Source organism: Thermobia domestica, chromosome 1 (assembly GCF_964235325.1).
Source record: "Thermobia domestica chromosome 1, izTheDome1.hap1.1, whole genome shotgun sequence".
Classification (NCBI taxonomy): domain Eukaryota; kingdom Metazoa; phylum Arthropoda; class Insecta; order Zygentoma; family Lepismatidae; genus Thermobia; species Thermobia domestica.
In genome coordinates this window covers 89233497-89256767 of record NC_137454.1, presented here as the reverse complement: position 1 = coordinate 89256767, position 23271 = coordinate 89233497, and the positions used below count along the sequence as shown (strand labels likewise).

Below are 23271 nucleotides of genomic sequence, written 5' to 3'. Positions count from 1 at the left end.
ATTTTTTCCACATCCCTAGTACGTATAAGGAAGCCATGGATTAAGTACAAACATTTACGCTGGTAACTGTTGGTTCAAATCGGTTAACTTAAAAAAAAAGCAAGCGACCAACCTATCGGGAAATGCATGTATCTGATAAGCGTGTTTCGGAACAAATAAACAAACAAACAAATGTATATATATTAACTGATAATGTGTTTCTAGTTGTAATCCTCATGTCGCCCCCACCACCCAATCTGACGTCTGTATCCAGTACTGGCAGACACAGAGATCTTGTCTAGTTGTTCTCTGTTTCTTTATCCTTTGGCAGCAATTGACATTTAGAAACAGCATCATTCCCTACTCTTTATGCCTGGAGTCGGGAACGGGAAGCAACTTTGAAAACTGAAATGCGGAATCCCATTTTTTGTTCAATATTCGGATTCTACTGAAAATGTTCGAAACATTTTCTCGATTCGTAATGGACGGCGCTATAATCAGTGAAAATTAATTTCACTACGATTTCTTGAATTGGGAGCCGTCACGTTTAAATCTAGAATAAATCTGCAATAAACTGTACAAATCTTTTTTGCTGAACATTTTCTTGACTCGTAGATTGTTCTGCATTCAGCGTGAATTCAGTTAACTTAAATGTGGCTGTACAATTAAGTACAGTCTGTAGTGGTAATTGTAGCTGGGTACCAAGCATTTTATTGACTGCATCGCTCTGAAGGCATAAAGCAAGGCAAAACTTGTTCAAAAAACAAAAAAAACAAAAAAAAAAAATGAACGCAGTTCAAAAAGATTAGGTTCCTGGGCTTTCGGCATCTATGGCCATTTAGCACGTCACGTTTGAGTGATGATGTCCCTCGGCGAACACACCATCCGAGGAAAGGCAAGGAAGAAAGGAATGGGGAAGGAAGGACGCGGCCACGGACCTATAAGTTAGGTACCACCTCGGCATTTGCCTGGTGTGAATGAGCAAAACCCAGGAAAATCTCATTCAGGGTGACTGGCTTGAAAAAGCGTTTTACACTTTTTCGACCAAGTGTCCCCACCGGGAATCAAACCCGGGACCGCTCGCACCGAATATAAAATAAAATACACTTGAAAAGTAACAATAATAATAATAATAATAATAATAATAATAATAATAATAATAATAATAAAAAGAAAGAATCGACTGATAAACATACTTCTTGATTAACAATTAGATTAACATCTTTCTCAAAGATGTGAGTAGGTGTAACAATTATAAAAAATATCGGATAGCCTTTAAGCTACCGTAGGCGTTTACCACGGAGCGATACAGCCGATAAAATGCTTGATAGCCAACTACCATTAACACAACACGCTGCACCTAATTGCCTCTGTCACATTTGAATTACCTCAATTCACGCCTAATGCAGAGGAATCTTTCACGCCACCTATCACCTATCATGAGTCGAGAAAACGTTCAATACCTTTAAAAGATCTATAGTGTTTATCGTAGATTCAAGTCTACAATTAAACGTAGCGACTCACAATTACAGAAACCTTAGTAAAACTAATTTTCACTGATTAGCGCTCTCTATCACGAATCTAGAAAAATGTTTTGAATAAAATTTAATAATTTCCTCCCGTAGAATCCGAATCTGCAATAAAAAGCGGGGGGTCTCCATTTAAGTTTTCACAGTTGCCACCTGCCCCACACCCAGTGGGGTCGATCGGGGGCTAATTTTATCATTGGTGAATTTCCACCTCCATAATATGAACTTTTTACTTCGAAAATTTTCTTCGTCCCATGTTTATGTCTCCAGATATTTTGCAGTCTTAAGTTTAAAAACTCACATGCCTCATTTAATATCTGATTCCATTTATAACTTTGCCAAAATAAAACACAAGAAACGGCAATGATTGAGGATTTAAAAAAAAAAAAAATACGCCGGTCACGTTAAATGTAAGTTATTGATAGGTTGTGCTCTTCGTTTCTGTAAAATGAAATTAAATCTTTCAGTTTTGCGTTCCACGGTTATTCCGTGTAGACTAAAGAAGACGGGAATGATGAGAATGAATGAAATTATGGAATGAAGAAAGTGGGAAGGCATACGGTATTTGTCCACCACAAAGCCTACTTGGCGCGGGCTGGGATCGCACCACAGACCCCACACACCAGAGGTGAACGCTCTACCACTAAGCGATCCCGGGGCTCTTTCTTGTCTGTGTTAGCAGCGAGATTATGAATGACACGGTGTACTATAAAAGCGAGATCCAAGCTACTACTTTGGCACTTACAGCAAAGTTTAAATTTGGAACACGTGTAATTCAAAGTGAGCGTACTAGTGACGTAATCAAAATTCACAACTGTTTATTTCCCATAGCAAAACTTATAATGTCTACTAACCTTCATGGTAAAATGTAAAGCACATATTCATGAGCGATTTGGCTGGGGAAAAGTCATCGGCTTCTGCACATTCAAAAAGCACAATGGCGAAATACTGGATTAAACTATAAAATGTTGATTCATCAACTTTCTTGTTGTGAACACGTTGAGCATTGACAAACCGTGCAAACCACAACCTTCCTGCTTCATGCTGCAAACAGAAAATAAAACAATTAGCTCCTAAGAAGTACGAAAGTACTATGACTATTTGCTAAGTTCATTTTGAATTTTAGTGAATAACGCAAAGACAATGAAGAATATTAGAATTGTAGAAAGTAAGCCAGATAGTATCCACAAGAGACGTTCAATTTATAACTTTTTTTTCTGTGTGCAGTTTCGCGTCCATGTCTCATCATATGATAAGGTAGTCCTGAGACTTTTTCTACGACAACGGGCAGTTTAGAAGATTCAGTTTCAGAGAGCGACAATGGACGATAGCAACAAGCCTGACAATATGCAGCTGGCATCCCCGCTGGAGCAGTGCTGCATCATCAAGTTCTTCTTGAAGGAAGGTGTGAAACCTGCTGAAATCTTCAGAAGATTGTGTACAATATGGCGAAAAAACTGTCTCTCAGTCGCAATTTTACGAGTGGTGTTCAAAATTCAAGGCAGAAAGAGAATCAATTCTCAACGTGGCCCGTACTCTACGCCGAGCTACTGCACTCAAAGAAACCAACATTCGTTGTCAAAAATGCTAACGTTTCGACCAGAAGCAGTGTAAGGAAAACTTCTAGTTTCCGTATCTGCAGAGATTTCAGAGAGAATCACTTGCAAAGAGACTCACCTGCGATGAGAGCTGGGTACATCATTACACTCCGGAGCCAAAGCGTTCAAGAATGGACTGGAGGCATCCAGACTCGCCGCCGCCGAGAAAATTCAAGATACAAGCGTCAGCTGGCAAAGTGATACTGACGGTATTCTGGGACAAAGACAGGGTGATATGCACTGATTTCCTGACAAGCGAGGCCACAATCAATACGGCGTACTACAGCAACCTCTTCGGACCAGAGTCAAAAAAAAATCGAGAAGAAAACGGCCACAGACGGTAAAGGATAGCGCCACCGTCATGCAGGCAACGCGCCAACGTCCGTCCTCATGCGGCCACGACAATGGTCGTAGCTATCACCAAACATGGTTGGGAGATTCCCATATAGCTCCGATCTGTCGCCTTGCGACTTCCATCTTTTTGGTTCTCTCAAGGAGAACTTGGGAGGACAAAAATTACACACAAACGACGACGTCAAAACATGTGTGCTGAAATGACTGAAAGATCGTCCCAAAGAATTCTATGCCGCAGGGAAACGGGCACTCCCATACCGATGAAACAAGTATGTGCGTGTATATGGGGAATACTTTGAAAAAGAGTAGTAATTCATTTGCATGTTGTCCTCTCTATTTAACAGAAAAAAAGAAATTACGGTTATAACTTAAACGTCTCTCTTACAAAACATTATTATATCAAGTAACAACTGTTTTCACGACCTTTCGTATAGAGCATAAAGTTAGATCTCAACAATTACGAAGTCATATGCATATTACGAAATTTCGCTTTTTAATGTTCTTTCTTTTTTTTTTTTTTTTTTTTTTTTTTTGCGTGTCAAAACCATTTGAATTTATTTCTTTACAAAGTTTTAATAATGTACATATAATGAATAATGTGCTTTTACATATAATAACAAAATATTATAATTTTGAAAATAAATTTTAAAATTATATAATCACAGGCACGTAAACAAAATGGTTATCACTTTTACGACAATTTTACTCTTGTAAGACTAAAACTTACCCTACAATTTTTTCCAAGTTAGTTACTATTTACCCTTAGCATGAGTGATAGTTGTTTATTGTATTCTAACAAAATTAGAGTTCAAAAGACAAATATTTTTAGAACTGAAAAATCCAATAAATGAATATGTTTAAAAATAAAATTAGTATTGGTTTCACAGAAAGAGTTTTAGAGAACAGGTGAAATACTTTTAGTACATTTAGATGGCAAATATAAAACCCCAATGCCACAATGATATTATGAAGAGACAGAGCAAGAAATTACAGATATGAAAAAATATAAGCTATTTATGTATTATGATCTTATGAATCCGTTAAATAATGGATATTCTATACATCAAATATTTTTCAAGAATGAGCCGCTAAAATGAATTATTTTTGAAAATTTATAAGGGAAAATTTATGTTTAATTAAGATAAAAGATTTCTTCTAACTTGTGTGAAGGGAAGGAGCTTAAGATACTAATCGCATTGCCTCTTTGTATAGCTAGGCTAATGCGTTGTACTAAAAATTGTTGGCTTCTGGCGTCGCCTGATTTAGCAATCAAATTGGAACCCAGTTCTTTCAAAAATTTGTGAGCTTCTTTGCTGAAAACCCCCATAGTTTCAGTTGCAAAAGCAACGAAAAGATGCTCTTCTTTCAGTTTAGAATATTTGGAGTGTTTTCTCTTGCAGGCCACTTCGGCTGCACTACCTGCTTCGTTTTGTGTTGATGGCAAATAAGATGGTGCAAAGGTATCCACGCATATGACATCCCATATCAACCGTTGACCCATTTTCCATGGAGTTAGGGTAATTCCATCTGGTCGCTTTCCATCTTCTCGAAACATTCCTGGTGGTTCCAAAATGCTTGGAAAATCAATGCTCGCCAGTGTTCGTTTTATTATGTTGTTCAATTCACCATGGCGTACTAATCTTCCTCCACTTTTAGTACAACTTAGTGCGTGTAACCCTTTTTCATCCATTCTGCTTTGGCATGTACAAGTAAATGTATGGCAGATATTTACCCCCAGGCGCAAAGCTACACATATTTGAAAAACTTTGTTATCTAAAAAGGTTCCAATTGTTTTAGATGGCGTGGCTTGCAACCAAGCACCGGTCTCTTTCTTCTGTAAAGCTTTCATACGCACACTGTCAATTATACTTTCAGGAATTACTTCATTATCTATTACTTCCTGTAATAATATTGCATCCCAACTTTTTTGTAATTCTTTTGTCTCAGGAATTTTACTGTTGTAGATCCCCTTCCAAATTTCCAAAGCCTCATCCATGTGATGTATATCCACGTTGTCAACTGAACTATTTAAAATATTGGAGACAAGTGGACGCACCCCATGGCAAGAGGAAAGGAAGGCTGGTAGGCTCAAGTCCGATGCTTTCCGTATGTTTAGACCTCCTATATTCTATTACTACACTGTAGAGACAAATGCTATGATACTTGTTCAAAAAACGCCAACATATTGTACAATGTATCTACATGTGTACAAATATAATTGGCCAACATTATTGCTGGTTATACTACAACCGATTTAAACTTATTTTTACACACCAAATCCTCTGTAGGTGCGAATTTAATAAGATACAAAAAGTGAAAAAGTGACCAACTGGACCGGGACTCGAACCCAGGATCTCCAGCATACCGTACCGATGCGTTAATCACTACGGCATCCAGTCCGCTTCCCAGAACAGCCAAACACCCTCTCACTCCTGTAGTCGGAGCTCTCTACTCAGGAGGACAGTTGTTTTCTTTCATTAATATATGAAATCACAACCGTCAAAAGGTGTTCTCAATATATGGACACTCGAATGTCCAAGCACAGCAACTAGGCAGTGATACAAGTCATATAATCTTAGTGAAGAGCACCGACTACAAGAGTGAGATGGTGTTTGGCAGTTCTGGGAAGTGAATTAGGTGGCGTAGTGGTTAATGCATCGGCACGGTATGCCAGAGATCACGGGTTCGAATCTCGGTCCAGTCAATCACTTTTTCACTCTCTGCTGGTTATTCATTTTGTTAGAAGTACTTCTAAAACGTTTTTACTTTAATATGAAATAAGATTATATAGAGAAGGATGCTTTCTGCTAAATCATACACGAAATGGAAATTTTTTTTGGAAATGTGTTATTTTTTTAAAAAGTTAAATGTCCTTAAATTTTACCTATATATTACTATAAGCATATTTTTGCAATTAATTCTTCCGTAATTAAATTACTATAATATTATTAACGTTTAATGAGAAAAAGATTGTTCAAAGATAAGATATACACTAACTGATCAATCTTATTGATAGTAAGTGTGAAGACTTATGTCTAGTTTTCAAGAAAATGAAAAAAAGAAATTTAATTTGGGAACCTACAGATTGGTGCTGTACGAGAACCATGTCACTTATTGAGGTGAAACTAATATTGAATGTTCCCTCATTGAACTCTTCATTCTGACACTAGCAAGATGACTGTACATAGTATGGTGAATGAAATATCGCCTGATAGTATAAGGATGATTAAGAAAGTAATGCCTCCATGCTCACTACCTTGGCCACTAGTACAGCAAACATTGTGAACTGTTTATCATTAATGCACTGATGTTTAAGCTACAGAATGCCACTTGTTTCACTTTCCTAACTCTCCTTGTTCCAGAGTAATGGAGCAATCCATGGCATCCAGTAGCGACGTCTAGTTGAAACAGCGGGAATGCCATTGAATTTTTGACTGTGGACGACTGTGCCCCCAGGAACGTTTATCGTCGGCGACGAGTCGTGCACACACCATTACGACCCGGAAACGAAGCGTCAGTCAATGGAGTATTATCACACGTCCTATCCTCCGTCAAAAATATTCGAAGTTGTCCCATTTGCTGGCAAAATGTTGTGGACATTCTGCCTCATCCTGCCTATAGTCCAGATCTTGAGCCCTGGGACATTTGGCTCTTCCCCGAACTTAAGGATCACCTTAAGGGCTAACGCTACAGTTGTGACGCGGAGGTGGAAGCAACAGTTCGGCAATGGTGTCGCTAGCAGTCACCACAATTCTTCACCGACGGCATGATAAACCTTGTTTCGTGTTGGCGCAAGTGTCTTGCCCGTATTAGGAACTGTGTTCAAAAATGATGCCACCATTTGAGCTGACATTCAAGCTTCCCACTGATACCTATATCGGTGCTCTCCGTCAAACACAAATAAAGGTATCACTCTGGTGGCATTACTTTCTGAATTATCCTCATAGAATTCACTCATAAATTTTAATTTCTGTTTAGCGAAAATACTTCCAAATGTAATACATATATCAATCGACAGAGCACATTAAGCTGAAGAAAATAACATGCTTGAGGGTGGATTCTCACGCGCAGATTTCGAGAAAATCGAAAAAACACGAACTCTTGTGGCGCTATGAGGTATGTCGTTCGTTACCAACAATAACTGAGCTTTTATTTAGCTGAAATAAATTATTTATTTATCCATTGTATAAGTAGCAAAATACCTAGTCATTTGTCTTTTCCGTAACGCATACTCTTTACTAACATACTACTTATAATAACAATAATAAAAATACCCTGAAACCAATGAAAATTACAAATACAAATACATCTCTCTCTTACCTGCGCCAACTGACCGAACTTAGACTTCTGATCAAGAGGTATAGCGGAACTATTTTTGAATAAATCTTGAACAAACTTCCTCATAAATTCTACTGCTTCAACTGTTACTTCATCCGATTGGCTATCGAAGCTAAGACTCGATGCCCACGACTGCACCGAAGCGTCAGAGCCTGAAACAATCATACATATATTCAAGAACCAAATATAGCCAACGGTACTACAAATTATTAACGAATTATTAACAGTTTCAAAGATGTTTTCTTATTCTTGTTACACTACATATATACAATTTATTATCGATACAACAAATCAATCACTTTCAAAATATTCACCAATAGGCTTCAAATAAGCCTTAGATCTCTAAGGTCACTTATCAATTGCATTTTGGATGGTTGCCACTGAGAAATCAATTGCACCTGCATTAAAAAAATGCTTACGGCTGATAACACTGCTCTCTCTCTCTTCCTGCAATACAGCCGATGGGTCGCAATCAGGGTTGATCAAATACTAATCTGCTGAAAATATGAAGTTCGATACATTCATCCAAGTTTACGATACCTGAGTAAACTTAACTTTATGGGGTGTGTTGATGAATCTTGTTGGAAGTTCCACTTTTATCTTTTAAACAGAATGTTGGATAACGTCTTGGCTACATACCCCCAAATCGTCTCCTAATAAGCGAAAAAAATATAGTAGTGTTGTCATATGACTCTCATCATCACACGTGACACATAAGAATGATAGCTTCTCACGAGCTTTCCTTGGAATTTTTCTAATAAGCTTCTAGGGAGCATGCAAATCAAATCCTGTCATTTAATTGGTTAAAGCACCGGTTCTCAACTCGGGCGTTAACATCTTCAGGGGGCGTTCTTGTTTCCCAATGAGGCGCTGGAACAAAATGCGACGATATATTGTTTAGGGAGCATCTGAGATTTCATGACCTGCTCGACTTGTTTCTTATTATTGGACGAAAGTCATTAATATATTTTACAAATTATTAAAAGTTTAGACACTTTTACAAATAATAATGTAGATTCTTCAAGGCTGATTTTAAGACTTGAAGCCATTTGTGGCTCTTAGACTGCTTCTTCCAAGCCACACGTTCAGCCTTATTCATGCGTGGATTGTGTTAAGATAAAGGGACGCTCAGAACAATCGCATTGATCCAAGGGGACGCTAGACTCGAAAAGTTGAGAACCACTGGTTTTATAAAGAATTTCTCTCTTCCAAACACAGATTAGTGGAAAGTAAGAAAGGACCTCTTTTTTCTGTTTCGTGCTAACTATTTGGTAAGTTGCCATAGTCGTCCTTTTGTAATACCATTCAAATATTACGATGTTGCTCCTCCATTCAAAATTCCATCTTTCCTTCGACTAGTATGTTAGTCCATTCGGAGTGACAAACTAAATGGTAAATCACGCTATCGTAGCCAAAATGCCTTGGTTTCGTTTTTTGCTTCTTTAACTAGTAAACAACTTGATATCAATGAAAATATCAAGTTCCGCACTAACAATGAAGTAGGCATTTTGCAATCACTCAACTATTTAAGCTGTGGGGTAAGAAAATGATCTGTGCTCTTTCGATAAGCTCTCACCTCTAGGTTATTGCTCAGCACGCTACATCTTTGAAATGTTTAGCTCACGATCCGTACCTGATTGTTTCCTAGGAAGATCTCCCCAAAGTCGAGCTGACACTTCCTTATCCCTTAACCAAGCAACCTGTTCTTAGTATGCATGGCCGACCTTTCCACACGCAGTTTCAGATTCAGTGAGCTTTTGTGCTCCTGTAGACAAACGATTGGGTAAAATTCAACTTCTTAAAGTATATTGGAAATGTCTGAAATCGGATTTCCTGCTTTACGTACTGTTACTGAAGTAACAAGATTTTAATGAACATCCACTGCCTGTCGGTTGCTTAGTAGAACACCTTTTGTCTCTGTGTTAAGTTCACAATGATCCGTTAATTCTGTTGCTTATTGTTCGACAGTATAATAAATATTTTTAGCATTATTTACAGTAAGAGTGGGTAATAACTTCAACGATTATGTCTGAATACGTGCTGACTGATTGGGTTGCTTACCATTCACTTTCACCGCTGCAATTTTTCTAACCAATCTAGTGTATCATGTCCTACGCAGCCTGACTTATTAGCTTCCAAAGAGTAATTCTCCACCTCTAAAATAAGTGTGGTGATGCTTTAACCCCGCTTTCAACTATTTTCAGCAAGCCCTCTGTTTTGATCTTCGAGTGGGAGTTAGAAATTTGAGTCAATTAGAAAATATCTTAAATGAAAGTTATTAGCGACTGAGAACCACATATTTTATATACAGACTTAAAAAATGAGAAAATTACCCACGCTTTTTAATAAAAAATAATTTAACTGACGGAAATTACCTAGGAATAACGAATAAAGGAAATTACTTCTTTTATATCACTGAAGGATAGCATACTATATTTGACTAAAAGTAACAATAAGCCTTAGCTGGTGTTTAATAATTAAAAAAAAAAAAAAAAAAAAAAAAAAAAAAAAAAAAAACTGTCCTGTAAAGTAAAACAATCCTGACTGAATCATTAAAGATTATTTTAAAACCAAAATTCTACAACTGTTGGATGTGTCTTCCAAATAACATTTACAATATGGAAAGTAATGTCTAAATAAAAAGTATAAATAAGCTGGAAGTTTTTAGCTAATATAAATAAGACTTACCAGATCTTATCCAAAATCGCTTTGCATCTTGATCAGAAGTATCTAAACTTGTACTGGGACCATATCCATCCCCATCACTCCCTGATCCACTACTAGGAGCCTCTGTCACAAGAAAGAACAAAGTAAAACAAAGTTATCGGCACATTTTCAAGACATTGATGGCAAATTCTGGATTTTTATTCTGTATATTATATATTCATTCCTGAACATCCCATTTCAGTTACCGAGAAAGTATGGAACTTACAGCTTAACGTGGAATCCGAACCACACCACACAAGTTTCAATCAGGAATTTGTTGAACAGAAATTGTTACAGTAATTTGCAATATACCAATTAGCAGTTATCTCTTGGAACTGACTTGTGCAAACAATTGAAATGCTCAATGTTTATTTGAATCGAGTTCTGTTACACGGGCATCAGTCCATAAAATAAAATGTTTGAGAAATTACAAGAAAACGCCCCTTTAACAAAAGTTCGTAATATTTTGGCTGCTAATACAGCCATTCTTATAACTCACTTCAGTAGCCCTGCGAAAGTAGCTTCGAGAATGTTCAGTGCCGTAATATTGGATTGATGCCCTTTTAACAAAATTCGATTTTTTTGTGATGGTTTAGCTTGTTATTTTGTTCTGTGTATACAGGGCCGGCGCTAGCAGTTTTGCTGTCCTGAGAGGTACTTTCAAATGCCGTCCATTTAATCCGCAAACCTTATTTTGACAGAAGACGTTCAAGCAGATGCGTTTTCAGTTATGTCTGCTGTACGTTGTCCAAAAACTACAGGAATTACGCATGGAACCTATCTTTTTAAGTACGCCACCTACAATTTTTTTCTCAGTGTACTTGATAAAAGGATGATGTAAGTTTTTTTCTTATTTTGAAAACCGTATAATAACGTGGAAACTAAACTATAATAATAAAGTAATAATAATAATAATAATAATAATAATAATGCAGGTGTTACAAAGGTTAGGGGTAGCCCAAACCATCAAACCAGCATACGCCACTGCTGCAAGAGTACTCTCTTAGTACAAGTATATTTTAGGCACACACTAACTCCTCCCCCCCCCCCACCTCGAAGTGCTTCAATTACCACACTGCGTTCAAGTGTTAAGTAATTAGAAAAAGTATATCTGTGATATACAGCAGCGCAAACAGGAAATAAAATATTTTAAAAAATATGAAATATTAAAAAAATATAAAAATATACTCAAGCGTGTTTCAGACATGGAAGAACGTAGATAGTTTTTAATAAGTTTAAGTTTCGAAAAACTCCTTTCTCCACTTGCCACTGTTACTGGTAATGGAGCAAAGTCATGTTCCTTAATTAATTTTGAGATCTCTTATGATGAACTTTTAGACTTAATTACAGCAGATAACACTTTCAGTTCGTCTTTCAAATCAATGGGGTTAATATCTTTCCATTCTTCGTGTGTTAAAAAATCCTGGGAAGTTTAGTACACTTTTCAGACAAAAGTTCAGGTGACGTATCTTTAAGATTACTTATATCGTAAAGAAAATAGAAATACTCGTTGTGATGCTTAAACTCAAACCTTTCTTTTAAAGCTAACACAATGACGTCTAGAACTTTGTAATAAAAATCTTGTATCTTGTTTATGGATCTTCAATAGCTTCATCCTCTGCCTTGTACTGAAACTGTCTCTTCTTTCGACTTCGAGTTTGCACTGAATTACCTATCCATGGATTATCCATATCTAATGCTAATGCCAACTCCATCGCATCAACTAAGTAAGATTGAAACTTTACATCATTTCTGCTCCTCTCAAAGTACTTAGATATATTTTCAAGAAACCCGACTGCATCCAACACATGACAATCAATGCTTTTGGAGACTTTTGTTTACTATGTTCACGTGGAGTAAAAAGTCATACTAGATAACGAGTGAGCAAAGGAAAGTAAAGTCATGCAGCTGGTTTACTATGCACAGAGCATCGTGGGCGGCCCTTCTATCTGTTCTATTGTCGTTACTTATTTGAAGTAAGTCATCATAAACCTCCCCTATTTGATATCTAAATGGAGTCAGAGCATCAATTTGGCTCTTCCACACTGTGGTGCTTAATAGTTTTAAAGTGAGACTGTTAATACGTTCCTTTAGTATGGTCCAACGTTGAACTGACGCGGAAGAAAAGATCATAAAGTTTTTTAATTACTATACAAAAAAAAAAAAAAAATGAAACTGCGTATGAGATGCTGTGGCTGCATTATTAACGGAATTGCGCAAATGATTCTAGCTGACATTTTTCAAGGAAAAATATGCTGTACGATTTCCTATATTCGGAATAAACAATTTGTAAATTGGTTGAAAACTCGCTGCTAGAACCTAAATGTCTCTAGATGCTATAGGCTAGAACGGCCTGTCTCAAGTGGGAGTGTATGGTACCTTTTGTATACTTGGAGTGGAGCGTTAGAACATTACTGAATAGAAAAAATATAAGACACTTTGGCTAGGACTTTGATCATTGAAAATAACGGGGTATGATCTGAATTTCCTGAGTAAGAATTTTCCTAAAAGTGAGTGAAGTAAGTTCAATTACATTCTCAGGTGAACACAATTTTATTTTTTCATGTGGACCTATTACGAAGCATTATATTTTGATAGTATTCTTTTCTTTTTCAAATTTTGCCGCCCTGGCGATGGCACAGTTCGAACCCCCCTCTCGCACCAGCCCTGTGTGTATATTATGTAAATTAACTGTACATTAAATATTACAATAGTGCAGAAATTGGATCGCGATTTGCATTCCTTAAATGTTCTTTAATTCTAATTGAAACAGGATTAGGATTTAGGATTTAGATTTCTGGGCTTTCAGCATCTATGGCCATTTAGCCCGTCACATAAATTAGGGATGACGTCCATTGGCGAGCATACTATTCGGGAAAGGGAAGGAAGGAAGCGGCCTGAGAACTGTAAGTTAGGTACCACCCCTGTACTTGCTGGTATGAATGAGAAAAACCCAGAAAAACCTCATTCAGAATGGCTGGCCTGAAAAAGCTCTTTACACTTTTTCGACCGAGTGTTCCCATAGGGAATCGAACCCGGGACAGTTTACATCGAAGGCGAGAGCGTTAGCGACTACGCTACGTGGGGCCACTCTAATTGAAACAATTATCATTGTGGTTCATATAAAAAATTAGATGAATCATCCACAACTAATGGTAAGTAAATTACGAAGAATAATTTCACTCATACCGTACATTCGTCACAAGAATAAAAGACTTAGGTAGACGCGTGAAGAGCAATCAGCTATTAGCACTGAAGGCAGACAAGGCTAATAATTTTTAATTCTGATTTTCCTGAATTCCGCAGAACTTCTGAGAGAAGCATCAAGCAACAAAAGAGAATGTATTCTGCTAAATAAAATAATATTTTTAAAAAATCAAAAAATAGAAGCAGAAATAGTATATTAGTGAAGAAACCTACGAATACAAGGAAAATATATTATCTGGCAATCTTACACAACGTTTCATTCGAAACTTACACATATAAAACAATTGAAATCATTGTATTCATTACATTACACATCAAAGAGTTCTCAATTGAAGTATCTACCATTGTTGGATTACTTCTACAAACTGACAACAGATGGTTAAGATTCGTGGAATAAAGCACGAAAATACAGAAAAACTTGGTCTTGTTGCTAGTAGCTTAATTGTGCGGCAAGAGCCTAGCAAGCAAAGGATCGAAATTCGAGTTTCCGCCTATAAATTATCCAAATGTGTTCGGTTTTTCTTCGTAGTTCTGTGCATATAGATATTTAATATATATATATGAAATCATTTAAATAACTTGGTCAAACACGATAACTTTAAAAGCTCTAGGAATCACAGTCAGGATCTTCTAATTACCATGTGGTTATAGTAGTATTACAGTCAGTGTAGTAAAGTTTGCTGTTACTAAATTTTCCTTACAGGCTAAGAAGATTGTATAATCTAACTTTAATATGCTTTAAAATTACACGTTTACCTTGTACCCACTCCAGTCTTCATTTGTTCAGGATTTAATTATACACAATATTTCAGCCAACTCCATGGTTACGATCCTGTACTGTGTTACATATAAGCTAGAATATCACTAATGATGCATGTTGTTATTGTTTAGCTCCTTTTCCTGTAAAAGAAAAATACCGAGAAAAAACACCTTGCTTGTGTCCAATTCCACACCTTTCGATTTATTTATCTGATCACTGTCTAAAGAATTACGACTGTTTCCCGTCGGCTGTTTTTTTGTGATAATTCGATTTCACTTCACACTAAATTCACTCTATTCGCTGTTACTTCGTCCTAAATTCACTATGTCGAATAACTGTAAGAACGGAAAGCAGTCCTAATTCTAAAGACAGTAATCAAATAAATAAATAAATAAATCGGAAGGTGTAGAACTGCATAAGCGAAGTTTTCCTTTTACACAATAATTGTGGCTATTTCTCTTATGCATTACAAGGAGCTAAACAGTAACAGCATTCATGATTAAGTGATATTCTGGCTTACAATACACAATGAGATCGTAACCACCGAGTTGGTCGAAATATTCAGTATAACTAAATTTCAAACATGAAGATCGGAGTGGTCCAAGGTAAGTGTTTAAAAATACCCTAATAGTATCTATTAGTAGCTATATTTTAAACTGATTTGATTTTCAGTTTAGCGTCCCTTCCAGCAGTGAGGCTGGGTGAGACGTGATCTACAGCTTAACATGAGATTCGAACCACATAAGCTCCCGCCAGAAAGCGAACCCATCTATCTCACGCCAAAGGCGCGTACGCAAATCCACGAAGGTACTCATCAGCTATTTAGTTTGCTTTCTCGCACTCATGTTACGCACTCCCAATGAGTATTCAACTATTCAATGCATCCTATACACGTACCTAACATTCGCAAACATTTAATTGCCGAATTTAATAAACTGTTCCATTTCTCGGCTTGTGGATTCACGTCTGGATTGTCTCTAGTTTATTATACTACATTTACCCGGTATGACAGTAACGAACTTCGGTAAAGTCGACGATGGAAATCGAATTCATTTAAAAAAAGAAAAAAAAGAAACAAACAAACAAAGAAAAGAAAAGAAAAAGAAATCTGATCGTGTGTGATTCAAATCACGGCAAAATGGCTGAACTGTTTGAAATTAATTTTGGAGTATGGTGATCATCTACTAGTACTGAGTTTTTATCACGTCACTTTGATTAAATTATGTATCCTAAGATGGAGCATGAAGGAGGGGCGGGATCAAATTTCTGCGAAAAATTAATATCTTACAAGCCCGTTAGTTAGAAAGATGAAACCAGTACATTAACTCCTAGTTGAAAATAGACACGTTAGGATTTCGGAATTAGATTTCTGGGCTGCGGCATCTATGGCATCGATGATCCCTTAACGATCATACTATCCAAGGAAAGGGAAGGAAGAAAGAAAGCGGCCTAGGACCTGTATGTTAGTACTATCTCGCCATTTGCCAGATGTAAATAAGGAAAATCTTACTCAGGATGGCTGGCCTGAAGAAGCTTTTTACACTTTTTCGACCGAGTAACCCCACCGGGAATCAAATCCGGGACCGCTAGCACCAAAGATGAAAGCGTTAGCGACTACACTACGTGGGGTCACATAAATAGACACGTATCAGTTTTTTTTTTTTTTTTTTTTTTTAATTTCCTTTATAACAGGAAGAAAGGGGGAGTTTTCTATATTTTTCTCTCTACATTAAAAGTAACACTGTCTTTTGTTTGTGATTTCATTACAAGAAAGCGTCTTAACAATCTGAAATGAATTTTGGAACATAAATATTACCTACTTTAAATTGGCTTTTATCATGTCACTTTGATTAAAGGACGTATCCTACGGGAGGGTTCAAAAGTTATGGGGAAAATAGAATACCTCGCGAGTCCCTCAAGTCCAGGAAGATGACACTAGGTGTATAAGCTCCTCATTACAAATAAGCGGGCATGTGTCTTCACGTTTTCCAGAATTCTGGCTTTAAGAAGAGCGGGCTACATATATATATGCTTGGACGAACATAATGATAAGCTGGTAAACGTTACTTCTGATGAAATTGAGTTATTCGGTGGAGTTGGTGGAACTGAACAAAAGAACAGTATGTAGGTTGTTTTCGTTTCGGAAATATACCTGCAGACGGCGGGAAAAACTTGTTTGACATGAGTCAGTGCATTGAATTGCATAGGATTGAAGCTTCTTTCTCAATTTACTTGAAAGTTAGAACATGTAACATACCATTATGTTTCTCCGAGCCGGTTATACGTATATATGCGTGTGTGTGTGTGTTTTCACATCACTGATATGGATGTCCTGCTGTTTATGGTCGCATCACGTTAAAACGGTTCACATGAATTTTGAACATAGTGCCCATCTCAAGCTGGGCTTTTATAATGCCATTCCGATTAAATGGCGTATTCGAAGGAGAACAGGGAAATTCAATATATATGTCAAAAACAGAGTACCTCGTGGGTTCTAATAAAAAATTACACTTTAATTGAAATGTGTATTCAAAAGAGGAAAGTGGGTTCAAATCATTTCTACAAATCTATTCACCCACTGCAAAGAACAGGCACTGTCAACTAGTTATGTTATAACACTATTAACAATCCTATTGTGTATCCTGGAAGCCCTAACTGAATGAATATCTTTCGGACATAATTTTGACAACCAGTCCTGTAACCTTCGATAGCCAAAGACTAATGATGAGCTTCGACTTTGCAAATCTTTCACACTTTATACAACTTTTTGTTTTAATTATATAAGGTGTATCCCAACTCCGGACCCATAGGTCAACTCCGTTATGAGGCGCTTTATGTTAAATGAAAAAACACTGTTGCCAATTCAGCAGGCTGTTCCCTTGCACCCTCACCGCACCAACAATACAGCATTGTTAGCATTCTTGAGAAACAAATTCGAGATGTTCTGGCTTCCATAACGTAACAATAGCACATCCTCGCCAGGTATTGTTTTTGCATGCTCTTATGTTCTATTCGAACAGTCTACTGAACTAAAGACGTCCCATGTCATAGGTCAACTTTGTTATAGTGAAAATACAAAAAACTATATAGAGAAAAGTAACTGGAAATGACAAGTTTAATGAAGGGGAGGAGCCACATGAAGAGCTGCTCTCCGGAAGATATATTAGAAGCGACCAACTCCCAAGTAGCCAGGAGTGGAAGTCAATGTGTTGAAACTGTTATGTGTTCATGATTTTTATACTTAACACACAGCCTTGCTCAGTGTGTTGTTTTTGTTTAGTCTGATAATGTGGAAATAATAAATACACGGGAACATTAAAATCAGCAATAATGTAAAAAGATTAGAGACGCCGAAGTTCTTCATTACCATTTGGCTGTCAAAGACAACAAGACTGGTTGCCGAAATCATACATATATGAGTATATTAATCTCTTCAGAATTTCCAGGGCACATAATCGGAAAGTGATAAACCTCACAAAATACGTCAGATTGTATCTGTGTTAAAGAACTGATATAAGGGCTCTAACCTAGACTATCCTTATCACTATCAATAATTACTGAGAAAATAACAGAACAAATATGTCACTCACCTATTCTATATTTTAATTTGTCATAGGGATCAGGTCCAGTTGCCCTTAGCTCAATAGAATGATTGGACAGACCATTATTGCTAATACTTGAAATATTGGAATGATCTTCATTCGATTTACAATCATTCAGATCATCAGTCTTCTCTTGTCTCTCTTCTGCGGCTGCTTCTGCTGGCAAGTCCTCTTTGTTCTCCGCCTTTTTAAACCTTCCGAGACTCGCGTAATCGTCGAAAGAAAGTCCAGAACTAAACTGAGGGAATCGCAGTTTCCTGTTGAACAATTCGGGGGTCCTACTGTTGCCAACTTTGTCCACTCCACCAACACTGCTTGGAGGAACGCTACTTCTTTCCGACACAGACTCTGTGCTAAGGCTTAAGGCAGATTCTAACCTCGATGAAATGCCGCTTAGGATATCATTGCTGCCTTCGATCACAGATAGAAGACTAGATTTCAGAACCCCATGAGTCTTCCCCATAAAGTGTTTGAGGTGGCCTTCGCTGCCATCTTTGGAAGAAGTCAGGAAGTCAACCATAGTGATTGTAGAATGCCTAATGATAAATTAAAGAGAAAGAAAAATTTAATATTTTTCATTTAAAGATATATATGGGACATAATAAAGAAAATTCTTATACTTATCACTGAACAATGTTTCGAATTGAATATATTATCTTAGTAAATAGTCGTAACACATTTAAAGGAAAATTCCAGAAACATGTGTACTTTGTGTATGAATTGAAATGTTACTTGGGACAGCCCAGCAGAAAATCTAAGTGTTGAAGATACACAAGTATTTTATATTTCAACGCTACATAGGAAAATAATCTACAAGTTTCGCAAAAATGCTGAAAGAATCGGGTTCGGTTTACGGTTTTCTTTTTTAATAAAAAAAACACAGTTTAAAAAAATAAGACTGACAGCAAAGAGAAATAACTGTGGTGAACATGTTTAATTAAACTTTTGCAACATGCCAAAGGTTTTCAATGCTTGAGCTTGATCACTGGGGGAGCGTATCTTTTGAATCATTATTCCCCATAATTTATAGATGAAGGGAAAAATTCAGGTGGCCTCCTTCTCTTCTACAATCTTGACTTAAGATATACGGCCTTGCAATATAAAAGAGGAAAACAAGCTTCGTAAACGTAGGTCCACCAATGAAAGAAAGAACTATCGCCCATGCCAATGGTAGAAGTATGCACGTTTGGATAAATTTCTAATTGCGGCTTTTTAGACTACTTTGAGGACCCGGAATCAAATGTCACTATTTTAAAACATATTCGTCTACAAAGTCACAAGAAAAATGACCTCAAAGCAGGAATATTTATATTTATTTATGGTAATTTTTCTCGTGACGTCATGGACGGATTTGTTTAAGCATAGTTCCATTGGATTCCATGTTCACAAAATTAATATAAAAAATGCAAGCAGAAATTTATTCAAGCGTAGGCAGTTTTATCATTGGTATGGGCGGTGGTTTTTCACGTGTTTCGAGAGGTTTGTTGCATCTTAAAATATACGGTATATGCATAATCATCTTTCATAATAATTACAACCAAATTAAACTACTTGCTTACAAAATAAGAATTTAAATTTTCTAGTTCTCTATATGAGCTTCGTAGTTTCATAAAGTTTTCTTTATGCATCAAGTTAAGTGTTCTATCTTGATATCTAAATACCTTGATGTATGAGCCGTCTGAAGCCGGAGTGAAGTAACTATAGAGCTCCCTCGTGCGTAAGCGGTTTGCATACGTGCCTTTGGCGTGGGAGACCCAGGTTTGATTCCCGGAGGGAGCTCATATGGTTTAGATTCCACGTTAAGCTGTAGATCCAAGTCTCATACGGGACACTAAAATCAAATCTAGTTTTAATTCTAGAAGTATCTAGATTCTCATGCTGTGGGAAATTAAAATTTATGGAAACAGTGAAAACCTGACACAAGTGCACGTTACCGTTGCGTCAGTTTCTACACTTAGTTTGTTGTGACACAAGGTTCGGTGTGGAATACGCATAACACAATAATAAGATTTCATGCTTAAACTCAAAAATCGGCGAAAATTTAGTTAGTTCACTTTGGTTTCAGACAGCTCAACTAATCACATGCATTTAGAAGCGATCTAAAGTAAACTTTCTTTTTAGTCCATGACGCATAACAGCAACACAAATAATAATTACACTCAATTATACTATTATTTGAGTTGTCTAGAACCAGAGTGAACTAATTAAATTTTCGCCGATTTTTGAGTTTAAGCATGAAATCTTATTATTGTGTTACGCGTATTCCACACCGAACCTTGTGTCACAACAAAGTATAGAAACTGACGCAACGGTTACGTGAAACCCGTATCCCAGTGGTGGCAGTTCATGTAAAGTTATCACTGTTTCCATACAGGCTAATTTTCCACGAATTTATCAAGCTTGTATCCAAACGCAACTCACAAGTTCACCCAGCCTCTGTGTCCAAACGCAGCTCACGAGTTCACCCAGCCTCTGTGTCCAAACTGGTTCATAAGTTCACCCAGTCAAATGAGTACCTGGAGAAATTTAGGGGATACAGGTAACCGTGGCGTGGTGCTTATCACAATACCTTCTAGTATGTTAAGGTCCAAGAGTTGTAAAGCCCAAGTTTCATACCACCTTTGGATCACACTCCCTCCCGAACAGAGGGAACAACACACAATCTTATTAACTGGATTATATAACTAACCCTTATAGTGCTAATGTATTTCTTCCAGCGAAATAACTTCGAACGGATTATATTGTGTGAAGTGATGTTTTAACACATCTTTAGCTAACTAAAAAACTTTAATATTAATATTGTCCTTTCATCTGAGCCTAGGTCTTCTTATTGTCTTTTACCGATTGGGTTTCCAGTTAAAATTTCGAAAACATTCCTATTCTCTCACATTCTGGCTACATGACCTTCCTAGACTTAATGACCCTAACATGTTAGGTAAACAGTATAAAACATGCAGTTTATTATGAAGTTTCCGCCATTCCCCATTCCCATACCTCTTGGATATTCACATCTGGATTTTATTTTCAAATACTTTGAGTGTGCGTTCTTCCCTCAAAGTAAGCGATCATATTTTGCAACCACAGAGAATAATTATCAATTTAAATATATTTTAAGCTTCAAATTCTTCGACGAAATTCGAGATACAAAAGAATTTGAACTGAATAAAGACAAGGATTTTTTGCTTTCAGTCGACATTTAATTTCTTTGTGGGTATGGTCTTGGTCTGGTAATGTTCATCCTAGACATTTAAAAGTCGTCCCCTATATGTAAAGTATTTAATAGAGTTACTATCAGACAGGTTTGATTGCGCTGTAACCTTTGTCGATGACTTCTAAAAGTTACTAAAGTGGAAACATAATGTGAAATTTCTGCTTTCCTGCGGAATCTTTCTAAGAGAAAAAAATCTCTCTCCTTAAACTGTAACGAACACGCGTTTAAAAGAAGAAGAAAAAAAAAGATGCACACTTTATAGGTTTATCCTTGATTTTAATTTGTCGTTCTTTGTGTTAGTAAAAATTGGAATTAATTTTCTGAGAACTGTAAACTCACTTTCGAATAATTCAAACCTGTAACGAATTTGAAATATCTACTTATAGAAGCAATACAGAACATATTCACAAGGAAAATGACTCACCTTGTACATCCGAATTTATTATTTTAACCAGGGGTAAAAGTGTAGGAGAACGCAGGAGGACGCCGTACCCCCACCTCCAAAAAAAAATATATATGGCGTCTCCCAGTTCCTAAGAAATTACAACGGGAAAAGATAAGCAGGGGGACGGCGTGACATCATGACGCTACCTACGTCCCCCTACCTTTTCAGATCCACTTTTACCCCTGATTTTAACTGAATATTTCCTTCGCCTATGGGAATACCCAGCGCATAAATTAAAGACATATTGAGAGATTCCGCATAAGTTGTTACTGTGGATAGTATATTTGTAAAAATAGTGAATTGACGGGAAATATAGGGATAATTACCAAGGGCAATCGCAAATCGAAATTAAGTCACTTTATACTTTGCACTAATTATTCTTTACAGAAGAAAAAAAAATCTCGCAATAGATGTAAAGGTAAGGATACGGTGATATTGTAGTAAAAATGGTGCTGATGACGTTTCCAGAGAGAAAGGAAATATTTAATTAAAGAAATAAACACAGGGGCACGAAGTGAACCACTTTTCTTGGAACTTGGAAGTTCAAATCTTGAAAATACTGAAAAAGTGAATTACTGTTATCTACAAATTCATTCCCATTTTTACTCACGGGAAGGACAACAAATTAAGATCAGTGATAAGCCGATATACTGTGCACTGTACTTTTTCCAAAAACCTATGTCCGTGACAGTTTTGAGGAGAAAGGTTAGCTTCCTTTTCTCTCAGAAAGTTCTACAGGAAGGGAATAGTTTTCAACTTTTAGACCGGTTTGCAGCAACTTTTAGAAGACGTCGACAAAGGTGTCAGCGAACACCGAAACGATCTGATTATAGCTCTACTCCTTCGGGTCACAAGGTAAAACTATTCATATTTCAGTTATTTATTATGTATCCTATAGCTTCGAATGGTAATTATTATGATGTTTTGACAGCTAATAAACTGTAAGTTTTGTGTTTCATTTAGGGTTTTTCTTTTTTTTTAATTATACAATATTCTCGATACATGTGAGTGGCAGAACTGAAAGCCAATATGCCATGGTTTACGTTTCATTTAATGTTACTTATGGAGCAATAAATATGTGAGGAGTTAAGTATACTCCTCGATTTTCGTATTTGTAGTGAGTGAGAATAAGAGCACTAGCGGCTCTTGAAATTACCTGTCTAGATACATTGGCACTGCAAAGTAGTGATAACATTTAGTTAAAAATACCAGACAGTTTCTATATTAAATAATTCTACTCTTATATGGTGTACTCAGTTACGAGTTATTGTTAATCTGAAAATTGTGGATATGAATATACTAAACCGCGGCACTTGGCGTAACAGCTCTTTGTGAGCCTAAGCCTGCTCCAGCGCCATCCGTTAGCAACCAGCTGAACTACGTACAGCCTAGCGGCGACAGGGTGTCTGTCTACTAAAATTCCAAAATGAAATTTCATGACTTTTTCGTGACCTTTTCTATACCAAACCATAAAATTTCGTAACACTCTCAAGTGCGAATTAGGCTCAATTTTCATGCATGAGATAAAAGCATGCTTTACTT

At 36.8% G+C, this 23271-nt stretch overlaps 1 protein-coding gene across 3 annotated transcripts in view; it reads right to left on the bottom strand.

Annotated features, from left to right (window-relative positions):
* The window catches only part of LOC145687238 (uncharacterized protein KIAA0513), an 87582-nt gene that overhangs the window by 18410 nt on the left and 45901 nt on the right, over nt 1–23271 (bottom strand). For all 3 annotated transcript variants that reach the window (XM_081760718.1, XM_081760716.1, XM_081760713.1), the window contains exons 3-6: nt 18062–18609; nt 10487–10588; nt 7781–7950; nt 2363–2552 (exon numbers count right to left, since the gene is read on the bottom strand). In XM_081760718.1, coding sequence (XP_081616844.1) covers nt 2363–2552; nt 7781–7950; nt 10487–10588; nt 18062–18593 — 994 coding nt within the window. In that variant the 5' untranslated portion in view covers nt 18594–18609. The remainder of the gene's footprint in view (nt 1–2362; nt 2553–7780; nt 7951–10486; nt 10589–18061; nt 18610–23271) is intronic.